The 12,342-nt window shown below is 54.8% G+C and overlaps 1 protein-coding gene across 42 annotated transcripts in view; it reads right to left on the reverse strand.

Annotated features, from left to right (window-relative positions):
• Positions 1-2,840: 2,840 nt before the first annotated feature.
• Positions 2,841-12,342, reverse strand: part of NRXN2 (neurexin 2) — a 107,102-nt gene continuing 97,600 nt past the window's right edge. For 24 of the 42 annotated variants that reach the window (XM_072758329.1, XM_072758332.1, XM_072758322.1 and 21 more), the window contains one exon: positions 2,841-4,273. In XM_072758329.1, coding sequence (XP_072614430.1) covers positions 3,387-4,273 — 887 coding nt within the window. In that variant the 3' untranslated portion in view covers positions 2,841-3,386. The remainder of the gene's footprint in view (positions 4,274-12,342) is intronic. The other 18 variants (XM_072758356.1, XM_072758355.1, XM_072758341.1 and 15 more) reach the window with 1 other exon arrangement.

The raw sequence follows: 12,342 nt of genomic DNA on the forward strand, positions 1-12,342 counted from the left end.
CCACTTTCAGCTTCTTCCCTCAACTCTGCCCTAGATCCTCCCCAGGTGGAATCTCCTGACACATCCCTGCAGGTAACAAGGGTCAAGGAGTGAGGTTCCTGGGGTTTTAGTCACCCCAGATGCTGTTTGCACACTCCTGGAGGTCACTGCCAGGCCAGCCAGACCCCAAGGAACTCAGCTCAGGCCCAGGTGTTAAGTTCAACATCATATGCCCAGACGAAGGAGCAGAGACTGAAGTGACCATATCTTGCAGATGGGTAAACTGAGTCAATGGTAGTGTCCAGAAATCTCTCCTCTCTTACAATCAAGCCCTTGAACAGGACTGGAGCCCATCCTGCCAACTCCTGCCCTGTCCCTCTTTCTGGACCCCTACTCTGACGGACTGTTCAGGGTCATTCTAGAAGTTTCCAGAGTAAGAATGTTCCCTTCTTGGCACCATGGAACTCCTGCCTGCCTATATTTGTTTTCTTTGGCTAGTGGTGATGGGGCAGGGGAACCTGAGATAAGTTTCCATCCCTTGGACAGAGACCCTGGGGGGCAAGGTCATTACTGGCACGGGGACAGGATGGCCTGGCAAGATTGCTCTGAATCAGGGCTTCCTCCAGGCTTCCCCCAGGTTCTAGGACTGTGAGCAGTGGCAGACAAGCAGGGTCCATGCCTTCCCGGGGGGGCTGGTTAAGGAGACAAGGAGAGGCCAAGTCTTTGGAAGTCCACACCTGGGGGCAGCTCCAGGAGATCCCAGTCTCTCACCAGGGACAGCACTCGGGGAAGGTCCCTCAAAGGTCCCTAAGGAAACACCCCAGGTTAAGGAGGATCCTAAAACAAAAGCTTCATTCCAGGATGGAAGGAGGGGGAAGCGGGGCTCCTGTGGAGTCAAGCCAAAGGACCCTGAGAAGTGTCCAGACCTGGAAAATGCCCCAAGAATGAGCTGGCCAGGGGCACCTGGGTGGCTCAGTGGGTTAAGCAGCGGTCTTTAGCTTAGGTCCTGGGATTGAACCCTACGTGGGGCTCTCTGCTTGGTGAGGAGTCTGCTTCTCCCTCTGCCCCTCCCCCCATTCATTATCTCACTCTCTCCCTGAAATAAATAAAATCTTTTTTTAAATGAGCTGGCCAGGGGTGCCTGGGTGGCTCAGTGGTTGAGTATCTGCCTTTGGCTCAGGGCGTGATCCCGGGGTCCTGGGATCGAGCCCCACGTCAGGCTCCCTGCATGGAGTCTGCTTCTCCCTCTGCCTATGTCTCTGCCTCTGTGTCTCTCATGAATAAATAACAAAATCTTAAAAAAAAAAAAAAAATGAGCTGCCCAGCAACAAAGCCACCTGCGAATGGAAGTTCATGACACAGATCGAAGTGAAGGATGATGGGGAGCGAAAGACACAAGAAAGCAGAGCCAGGAGAGGGAGGTGAGATCCACCCCGCAGAAAGGAGAGAACACCTGAGTGACAGAAGCGTGGCTGAGGCACAGCTCACACGTCCAGTGGCGTGGCGATGCAGTTGCCGCCTGGAGGATGAAGACCACCTATGCTCTGCTTTCCTGAGAAGGCCCACACAGTCGGGTCACAACCTCACCTCAAGAGTTTATACTCCTTGCGACCGAGAAGCTTAGCAAATACAGACCAGGGTCTCAGGGCATTTGGGACCCGGGCCTGTTCAGTGTCTCCATGAAGGAGCAAACACCGGAGGGCAGGCTCTACTCCTACCTGCAGCCCAGGAGCTACCCAGTCAGCCAGCGTGAACTGGAGTGGGGGTGGGAGGGCTCCAGACCAGAGCGTCCAAATCCCTAGGGATGCAGAAAAAGCAGAGACTCTGGAGTTAGGCAGACTGGGGGTGAGTGTGGACTCAGCTCCTGAAGCTCTCTTCACCCAGGAAGAACGCCACCTTCCCCAAGGGCTGTCCTGGCCCAAGCGGCCCCCAGAGGCAGAGACCCACTGTAGCCACTAGGGGGCAACACAACGCTCTTGCCTCTGACGTGCTGCTGAGCTGACCAGGTGGATGGGCTCAACCAGGGCCACGCCCCAATGGCCCACCCCAGCCCCAACCTTAGGCCAGGAAGGACCTAGGCTTGCCCCAAACCACGCTCAGCCCAAAACTTCACAGGCTACTTACCAGCTCTCATGGGCAGCAAGCTGGGCCCAAAACCCACCTCAGAGCCAGGACCAATGTCCCAACAGCACCCACCCTGAAAAAATTGCACAGGACCGTTGGATTTGGAAAGTTTTTGTTTTCTTTTCCCACACATTTCCGGGGTTGGGGTGTTTTCCAAGACTCAGACACATTTGTTAACAAAGAGAAAAAAAAACTGGGGGAGCAGGGAGCCTGTGGGCAGAGAAGTGACCCCAGCAGTCAGTGGGCAAAGCCCGGCTCTCTCTTCCCCGGTGCCCGCGCCCAACGGGTGCCACAGGCTGCTGCTCGCGGTATCTAGATAATTTGTCTTTAATATATATCTGCATTTGCCTTTCCCCTCCCACCCGCCCCCCACCCCTGCTCCTCCAGCAGCTCCCCCATCAATGCACGTTGCCCGGCGGCACACAACAAAACAGGCCTTCCCCGGCAGGAGCCCCTTCCCTGGGCGGCACCAGGCCAGCACCTCCTCTTTGATGGGAGAGTCGGGGCGTTCAGAGGGGGCCACCCCACTGCCCCGCCCCTGCTCCCCACCCCCCTTCGCTGGGCCGCTGGGCCCACCCACCCGCCCTTCTCCCACCGACTCTGGAAACCCAAAGTTAGGAAAGGGAGAAACCAGACACACACAAAAGAAGTGGAGAGGGTGGGGACAGAGACGCAGCAAGCCTGGGATGGGGGCCGGAGGGCTTGGGAAGAGAAGGAAGGCAGGAGGGACAGAGGCAGGGAGAAAAAATGGAGAAAACTAACGGGATGAGGAGTGGACACTTTACAAAACCCCCAGCCTTCCTTTCCGCCCAACCCCACCAAAACAAAACTACCCCCCCACACACACACCTTAAAAAAATAAATCAACCCAGGGCTGTGAGCACGTGCCCTGCCCGGGGCGGGCGTAGGGCTGAGGGACAGACAGGCCCCCGGACGCACGGATGCCAACGCGCGCCCCCGCCCCGGGCGGCAGGAGGAAGGGGAAGAGCACGGGGTTTCCTTTCCTAATTTTTTTTCCTCTCTTTCTTTTCATTTTTTTTCTTTCTTTTTTCTTTTCCTTCGTTCTTTCTTTTCCTCTTTTTTTTTTTTTTTCGGGTTTTTGTTTTTTGTTTTTTTTTGTTTTGTTTTTTTTTTTTGCGTTTCCTCTTTGTGAGAGAAGTCTGAGGCAGCCAGGGAGTGGGTCCCCAGAGCGCCGGCAGGGAGAGGGCGCACCGTCCTCCAGGGGCGCCCCTGTCCCCGGAGGGGGGCGGCTGGCAGTGGGGCGCGGTGCCGGGGCCCAGGGCTCAGACGTAGTACTCCTTGTCTTTGTTCTTCTTGGCCTTGCTGGGTGTCTTGGGGGCGGCCGGGGCCTTCTCCTTCACCACCGCCCCATTGCTCTGGGCCGAGTTACTGATGTAGTTCCGGCTCTGGTCCACCTGGTAGGAGCCCTCGTCGCGGTTGCGGTACTTGTACATGGCGTAGAGGAGGATGAGGATGCAGAGCGCCGCGGCCGCCACGATGCCCACCACCATGCCCGTGGTGCTGCTGGACTCCCGGATCACCTCCACCGCGCCCGGCGGGCCCCGCTCCCCAGGCCCCGTGGGGTTAGCTGTGGGCAGACGGGGGAAGCCGGGGGCGGAGGTCACGCCGGGGCGCAGGGGCGGGGGCCTCCGCGGCTCAAAGGACGTGGGGGCCCCGGGCCCCAGGGGGGGGTTCTCCAGCAGGGGCTGCAGCGGGTCTCGGTGGTTCATTTTGCCCGCAGGCAGGTTGGGGGCCGGGGCGGAGGGGGCCAGCAGCACCCCGGGGGCGCCCGTGGCCCCATCTGTCCTGAGGTTGGGCCGGGGAGCGGGTTTGCGAGGTGAGAGGAGGGTGGTGCGGTCCGTGACCAGGGGGAAGGTGGTGTAAAAGTCCTCGTCGTCCGTGGGGGGCAGGCTGGAGTCAAAGACCTCCCCGGACGCGAAGCCCGAGGCCTCGATGGGCTCCTCGCAGTCGCTGTCGTCCTGCTCGGCCTGGCACGGGCCCCCGGCGGGCGGGCGGCGGGCCGCGGGCGGGGGCAAGGTGTCTTGGGTGGCGCCCACGCCCGTGAGGAAGGGGTAGAAGGTGGGGGGTGGGGGCACGAAGGGGGACCGGGTGGCCACGGGAGGGGGGTCTAAGGAGTCCTCCGTGATAATGGGCAATATTAACTCTCCTCCTAGAACAAGAGAGAGAAGAGAGAAGAGAGGGTGTCAGTGAGGGCCCAGGGCGCAGGCGGCCGGCACAGAGAGAGAAACAACAGCCTCACACACCCAAATCGGTTCCAATTGGCTTTGGCGGAGACTAGAGCGGGCCGGGCCCGCCCGCCAGCCTGCCGGAGCACTGCGCTTTAAGCGGGCAGCGGCTCAGATGCCCTGGGCACCCCACGCACGGGCTCTGTGGCTCACTGGGTTTTGGTCTTTCGTTTGTCTTAAGAAACCAAAAGGAACAGAAAGGAAAGGAAATCGAAAAGAAATGGAAAAAAAAAAAACTCTACTGGTTTAAGGTTTAAAAACAGATACAAGAGCAGCATTTAAACAAACCTAACAACAGTATCTTTTAGGGTTGGTTTTTTTTTTTTTTTCTAGATTTTTCTCTTTTTTTGCTTTTGTTTTTTTTTTTTTTCTTTTTTTTTTTTTTTAAAAAAGAAGATAGCATACCACGGAATTCAGGCAACTTACATCAACAAATAGGCCGTGTGATTTTAGCATGAAGAAAAAAATTACAAACAGAGCTGTGTAAGCGGGTTCTCCCGGAAAAAATAAGAAAAAACAACTTTTCCGTACAACGTTTTCTGTCTATCTGTTTGGTATCTCCCTCCCTCACTTTTCTCTCCCTGGACATCTTGCTTCCTCCTGAATACTCTCTCTCCTCCCTCACTTGTGCCCTCTCCCCCTCATTAAACACAAAGCTAAAATCTGTACAGTGCAGGCTGGCATGGAGAAATTCATACCACCACTTGGTGTCAACGTGCATTGGGGGTGGGGAGCAGTGGGAAGGAGGGTGGGGAGAAGAGGTACATGACTGGTGGCTAGGTAGGAATTTCTACATGGGTGAGAAGAATTGAGGGGATGATCATGGGAAGGAGCTTTGAAGGTTTATTGCAGGCTGGCCATGGGAAGACAAGAAATTGAAGGTGGGAGGTGACAAGGTCCATGAGAAAGAGTGGGCAAGGAGGAAACACACATTGGAGAAGGGTCCTGTCTCATAGGATTTTGGGCAAGGTGGTGAGAAGCCATGTAGAGGCAGGGAGGTGGGGAAGTGGGGAGGGGGTGGGAGTGAGGGAGGGAAGTGGACAGGAATGCCTGAGTCCTGAGCTAACTCTAATTCCCTTTCAGCTTTCTCTTTCTTCACCCTCCACCTCTGACCCCCACTGGCTTTCCCCCCCTCCCCCTCCCCAGAACCCCCATGGGCCACCAGGACCTGACCAGGGCTTGACTGCCTCTGGCCCTCTTATTATTGTTAAAACAATAATAAAACAACGGAAAGAAGAAGAAAGCAAAAAAAGAAAAGAAAATACATACACAGCCATCTGGGAAGGAAGCACTTGCTAATACAGGGCCCAGGGGAGGGGGAGGGGAACTAGTGGGGAAGGTTTTGGGGGGCGGGAGGTGGGGGTGATTAGGACTCCTCTCTCCCTAGGTCTAATAACTGAGGGACCCTTGGCATAAACTGCAATTCCCATCAGCCCCAAAGGGTGAGAACTACAACTCCCATTAGCCCTCGGAGGGGTGTGGACTACAATTCCCATGAGGCCCTGGGTCAACAACTACAATTCCCATCAATCCACTGCCCCTTCTCCAAATATGGCAAGCCCACTGGTGTGGGGTAGGCTAGCTGGAGTCTGGCTCTAGGGCTTCCTCTTCTTAGAGGGGCACCTCTGGGTCTGGTTGGAGCTGGAAATTTCTTCTCTGGCTCTCCCTCTACCCAAGCCCTGCCCCCATCTGAGTGCTTCTCCCTGGTTTCTGTAGGGTGTGATTTTCAAGACGCCACAATCCCTTACCCCCTCCATTGGAAACATCCCTGGGCTGCGCTACCAGGTCTTGCCTGCCTCACTGCAGCCAAGCTGCCACATCTTTGCAGCTCTTCTGCTCCCTGCACCCTGAGCCCTCCAGTCTCCGTGCTTGCTAAACACTCTGCTCTTTGGATCCCAAGCCCCAGCAATCTGGAAGAGCTGTCCTTGGCCACACTGGCCAGCCACAGCCAAAATCTTGCCAATGAACTTGTAGCCTTGCCCAGCTCCTCGGGCTGCTCCTCCCACCATGCTCTCCAATCTCCCCCTGGGCCAGGGCTCACCTGCACCCCAGATTGTGAAGCCCCGGGGCACCTGGCTGCACTGAGAAACTGAACCAAAAGCAGACAAGCATGTTCTGTGGAGCTGGGACCATCCAACATTGGCCTTTAATGGAAGAGGATGTCAAGGCCTGGGGTGAGCAGGACTTCCCAAGGTCACTAGGTGTGTCAGGGAAGGTGAATGAATGGACTATCCAGTCCTTTCTGTGGTTCTCAGAGGCCAAGGGAGAGCCAAGTCTCACAAAGAGCCTGGAAAGGCATGGTGCATCCTCCCCATGCCTGCAGTCATCTGCTTGAGTCTTAGCTTGTGAACCTGGGAGGCCACAGACCTGTTGTCATTATTTCCTGTATGACTGTGGACAAGCTTCTCTCACTGTCTGGACCTCCACTTCCTCATCTATAAAATTAGGGTGTTGGGCTCCAGGCCCAGGGTGAGGCCACAGCCCTGCAGCTGAAGGATGAATTATTTATCCCCTCATCCCCTCCTGAGCCCTGGACCCAGCATGGATGGCCCAGCACCCTGGTCCCTGGGCAAGGGGCACACTCAGCTCTCAGCTCTTGGGGGGAGACTGGCAGCCTATGTCCAATCATGGTAGCGGTCCCCTCCCTGCTGGTTCATACCACCTGCCCTCTTTCTGACCTTTGCTTTCTGTTCAGAACACCTTGCCCCTGCCCATATCTCACTCATCCTTCAAGTCCAGCCAAACAATCTCCTCTTCCAGGAAGGCTTCTGGTTTGGGCTTACTGCCAGGGAAGCCTTGAGGCCCATCTGCCTGTCTCCCTAGCACCCAGCCCTGGGCCTGGCACAGAGGAGGGGCTCATTGTATTCTGACCAATGGAAGGAGAAGAATACTCATCAAGCATTTCCTCTGAGCCAAGTATCTGGGGGTGGGGTGGGGTGGGAGCCCCTCTCGTGGGTGAGAGCAGCTGGGCTCCGAATGCCCTCCCTCTCCTGGACCACAGGCAGCAGGCACTGCTGAGTTCAGCCTGATGGGAGCCCTGCTCCATGCACCCAGCTCTCACCCACAGCCATCTCTACCTTAGCTCTTACATGAGGCCACCAGTTGCTCCTGGAAGCTTCAGGATCAGGCTGTCCTAGGCAGGCTTGTGGCCCTCAGCTAGCTGCTCAAAACTAGGGCCCAGGGAAGAGTCCCTTGCTGGGGACATGTCATGCCCTAGAGGGGCTGATCAGGCCAACCAGGGCACAAACTCTGTCTCTCTACTCTTTGTCACCCCCAGATAGACTAGGAAGGGTTGGGGGGGCTATAGGCCTTAAGCCACAGACAAATCCTGCCCAGCCTGAGCCTTCCATAACCATTTGCCTCCCAACTCCCTGGTTCTTTAGGTCCTTGGGGCACACAGCACCCCCCCTCCCACCAAGTTCCCACATGCAGTCTCTCCTAGGCTTCAGAGCCCTGCCAAGCCTGGTCACATTGATTCATCCCTGCCCTGAACTCCAGCTGTGTCTTGGCCTCTATATCTGGGTCTTAGTCCCGTCCCTGCATCCTCTGCTTCTCTGGGAGCTTGCCCTGGACCCTTCTCTGTCCACAGCTTTGACAGCATCTCCTGAGGGTGTCCTGTGCTCACTCACATCCTCTACACAGCCTCCATCTCTGCCTCCCACAGCTCCTGCTCTCTCCAAGATAGTATGCTACCAAGACCACATACTGTCTCCTTTCCCCTATATTCACCCAAGCCCACAGATCTGGGATCTGTGGCCACCAAATCACATGAAACACAGGCTACTGGGTTATCCTGGGGTCATACACTGATCCAAGAGGGGTCAGGCAAGCTTGCCCTGGTGAGGAGTTAGCAGGGTCTGGGGGAGAGGAGGACCCATCAGAGACTCCTCACTGTGAAAGTCCAATCGGGGCCTCCCTGAGCTGCCTTTCCTACTGGGTACTGGAGGGACTAGTGATGCCCAGGACTTCAGATTCAGCTCTACAAGGGTGTACCCTTGGATGGGGTGCCCCTGGGAGTCTGATAAAGAGCCTCAGCCACTTCCCTCCCCTCCCCCACATCAGGCAGCTCCAGTGCTTGGAAAGTACTCATAGGTGCATTTATCACAGATGCCACCCACCTCCACTCTGAGGTTGAATGTCCGGGCACGTCAGTCCCACTTACTAAAGATAATTCCATTCTGGCCAAGCAGACCACCAGCTGTTCCTGAGCACCCTTTCCCCCCTCCAGCTCCCAGTCCCTCCTCCCCCAGCTCCCCTAACTCCCCTACCTCTACCCAAGAACCCCATTCCCACCCAAGCAGGATGTACCCACCCTCCAAGGAGCATCGGGAACTGAGATGGAGTGTCTGAGGCTAAGCAATCAGCAGGCTGAGGCCCATCCACCAGTACCTGGTACCTGCCCCAGCTTTGCGGACCAGAAAGCCATTAGCCTACAGGGCATTTCCTGTAGGTTAGAAAAAATGCAGCCCTTCAGTGTGGCCACCGCCCTTCAGATGCATGACTTGGCAAATGGTATCTGTACACAATCAGAAAAGAGATATTCTGTCCACGTCCTGGGAACGCAGCCCTGCTCCCAGGACCAGGAAACGTGGCTTGGTGAGTAGAGAGCACCGGCTAGATTTCAGCCTTTACTCACCTGTTCCAGGAGGGAACCACCTGTGCAACTGTGTACAGTGGCCTGAAGGAAGGTGCCCCACCCCACTTGGAAACACCAGCTCAGCAACAGCAAACATCAAGGTGAATTCAAGGTCAGGTGGAGGTGTGTCATGTGTGTGCATGTGTGTGCGTGTGTGTGTGCACGCAGAAGAACACATCCTCAGTCTGTTTCTGTGCACCCGGGCATATATCTCCAAGTCTATGTGTATGTGTGCACAAAGCATGATAATCTGAGCACACGAACGTGGGTGTCCAGGAATCTGAACAAACGTGTACATGCAAGTGAACCTCTGGCTGTGTGTGTATCCACCTGCCTCTGAGCCTGGTGTGCAGTGTGAAATGCACTGTTTGTGACCCAAAGGCCACTGAGAACATGTGAGTGTGCCACCGTGGGTCTGAGCATATGAGGTAGGCCTCTGTGAATGTCCCTTTCCTCAAATTCATTCTCCTTCTGCTGGGCACCGAGACTACATTTCCCAGCATCCCTTGCATTTAGATGTGGCTGTAGGACTGAGCAGTGGGCACTGCCGGCACTGGCCCACAGAAGTCTCCTGTGTACGATCCTCCATGCTCTTTCTCCTCCTTCCGGTGACCTTGCAAACCACATGTTGAATGTAGAGGAGCTATAAGATGGTAGGAGTCTGGATTCCCAAAGCACCCCTTGGGGCAGAGCCACCTGCTGACCAGGAGCACCCTGGCAGGGCTTCACCTGAGTGAGAAACCTGCCTTGAAGCACCCACTGAGAGTGGGGGTTATCTGTTACAGAAACAAATGTTACCTTAACTAATACAGATACTGCACTAGAAATGCGCATCACAAAAGCCGGTAGCCTCCACATAACAATCCAAGGAAAACAGCTGGAAGGATGAAGAACTATAAATTGCAGTGGCAGGTTATCTGTTTCCAACCCTGCGGGTGATGACCTACAGGGAAGGCCATGTGCCTGCTGAGGCTGATGCACAAAAGGAACATGCCAGAAAGTCAGGGTGACAATGCCGGCTTTCAGTAACATATTACAAGACAAAGTTAGGCAAGAGTGGGTGAGTTTGCAAGCAGAGAAGGGAACAGAGAGAGCCCAGAAATGTGGGGCTTGCCAAGTAGTCAGGGGAGCCACTGCTTCCAACCTGTCAATCACAAGAGAGGTCCGAAAGGCTTTGAGAGACAATGACCCAGTGAAACTTCCCCTAGTAAGGAGGGATCAGCCATTGCCTCGAAGATCAGATCAGATGGGGGTGTGGCCTCCCCACCTACTGTTTCAAATGCCCTCAAAATAGTCACTGCAAACTTAAGGGGCTGGCAAGGAATCAGAGAAACAAGGAAATAAAGGGCTTGACAAGTATGCATAGGAAAGAATGCTAGGTGTAGTTTGACGGCTTGAGCCTTTGGGACCCCCAAATATGCAGGAGCAGGAAATGGAGTGTCAACACCATGGGGCCCCCAAGAAGGACATTTTCCCAACAGTCACTTCAGAGATGGCCATGGAGGGTAAAGGGACCCCCAAATATGCAGGAGCAGGAAATGGAGTGTCAACACCATGGGGCCCCCAAGAAGGACATTTTCCCAACAGTCACTTCAGAGATGGCCATGGAGGGTAAAAACTGGGCAGAGCCTCACACGGGGCAGTGCCACAGCCACAAACAAAGAAGAGGGGGCAGCCCGGGTGGTCCAATGGTTTAGCGCCACCTTCAGCCCAGGGTGTCCTCCTGGAGACCCGGGATCGAGTCCCACGTCCGGCTCCCTGCATGGAACCTGCTTCTCCCTCTGCCTGTGTCTCTGCCTCTGTGTGTGTGTGTGTGTGTGTGTGTGTGTGTGTGTGTGTGTGTGTCTGTATCTCTCATGAATAAATAAATAAAATCTTTAAAAAAAAAAAAAAACAAAGAAGAGGGAGTTTCTTGGAGACAGTAGAGGCAGGGGTTAAGGAGGAAACTTCGACCACTGCAGAGGTGAAGTCTCAGTGCGGGGCTGGAGTCTCATATAATTTATGCTGACTGAATTTCCTCAATGCTTAGAACTAGAGGCCTCTGTGTGTCTCCTCCCATCTTTCCCTTTTTTGAATTAGAGTTTTTACTGTGGTGGCTGCCTCTGGCCCCCCGTTGGATTCGGAGTGTGCTGAGCTGTGTGAACAGTAAGATCAATTATCCTCTCAGTTCATGGGGATCCAGACCACATATGGGTCCTTGGGAGCCAGTCTGGACCCGACAAGTGGGCGGCCACCTGCCAGACATCCTCACATCTGTGATGACTGCCCTGACTGGGTGAGGCTTCAGGATGCCTCTCTCGGGGAGGGGTGGCTGTGCTCTGTGGGTATCAGGAAAGTGAAGTGCACTGTTGGTGACCCAAAGGCCACAGTGGGCAAAAAATCTGTTTCTTCTTCCTCCTGAGGACACAGCAAGGCCACCCATCCCCGCCGTCCTGGAAGGGGAGCTCCAGATAGCAGTGGGCAGAGGCAGCAGAAGCAGTGTAAGTCTCCCTCACGGGCCTGGCCCACAGAGCCTACCCCTTCATGACCCCTACCGCCTGTTGGTCAACTTCCACCACAACTGGGGATATCACCTGGTGAGGATGGGTCAGCTTCAAGATGGTAGTGGACAAGGCCCTGGATTAGCACCTGCAGAGGAGCTGCCCACCAAACAAGAATACTGGTTTGTAACTTTACATGAAAGACAAATACATTTCTTTGTATTAAACTGCAGGTGGTGTAGAGGTTATCTATCATAGCACCTAGTGTTACCTTAAGAAATGCTGCAAAATGCGAACATTTGTGCTTCTGTGATTGAGCTAAAAGCTATGTCTGAGCAAGTGTGTCTGTGAGTCTGTGGACTTAAGCCTATGAATGCCTCTAAGGGGCTTGTGTATGTGTGCATGGGGGCAAAGCCTCACAAGGGGTGCACACATATGGGGTGAGTGCATGAGCTGCTTCTGTGGGTCTGAACACATGTGGGAGTATGTGAATCTGAGTACACATGTGTGTACTGAATAGGGTCTGAATAGCTGTGTGTGCTCACAGGGAGGCAGATGGTTTACTGGGTCTGAACATGTCTCTATGGCCCGAGAGGCTGGCTGAGAATGTGAGCCCTCTCATGTGCAGCTCATGTGGACATCTGAGCACATGAGTAAGTGCATCAGTACCTGTGAGGGCCCAGGTGGGCCAGTGTAGACATAAGTGTGTGTTTGTGTGTGTGCGCGTGTATAGTCCCTGTAGGACTCAGTATGAGTCTGTATGACTTGAGAGGTGTGAGCATGCGTATGACTCCAATCGTGTGTGAATCTGAGTGTGTATATGTGTGTGTATATGTGTGTCTGAGCATGTGTGTGTCTCTGAACACATAAGTATGAA

This window comes from Vulpes vulpes, chromosome 5 (genome assembly GCF_048418805.1).
Source record: "Vulpes vulpes isolate BD-2025 chromosome 5, VulVul3, whole genome shotgun sequence".
Lineage (NCBI taxonomy): Eukaryota > Metazoa > Chordata > Mammalia > Carnivora > Canidae > Vulpes > Vulpes vulpes.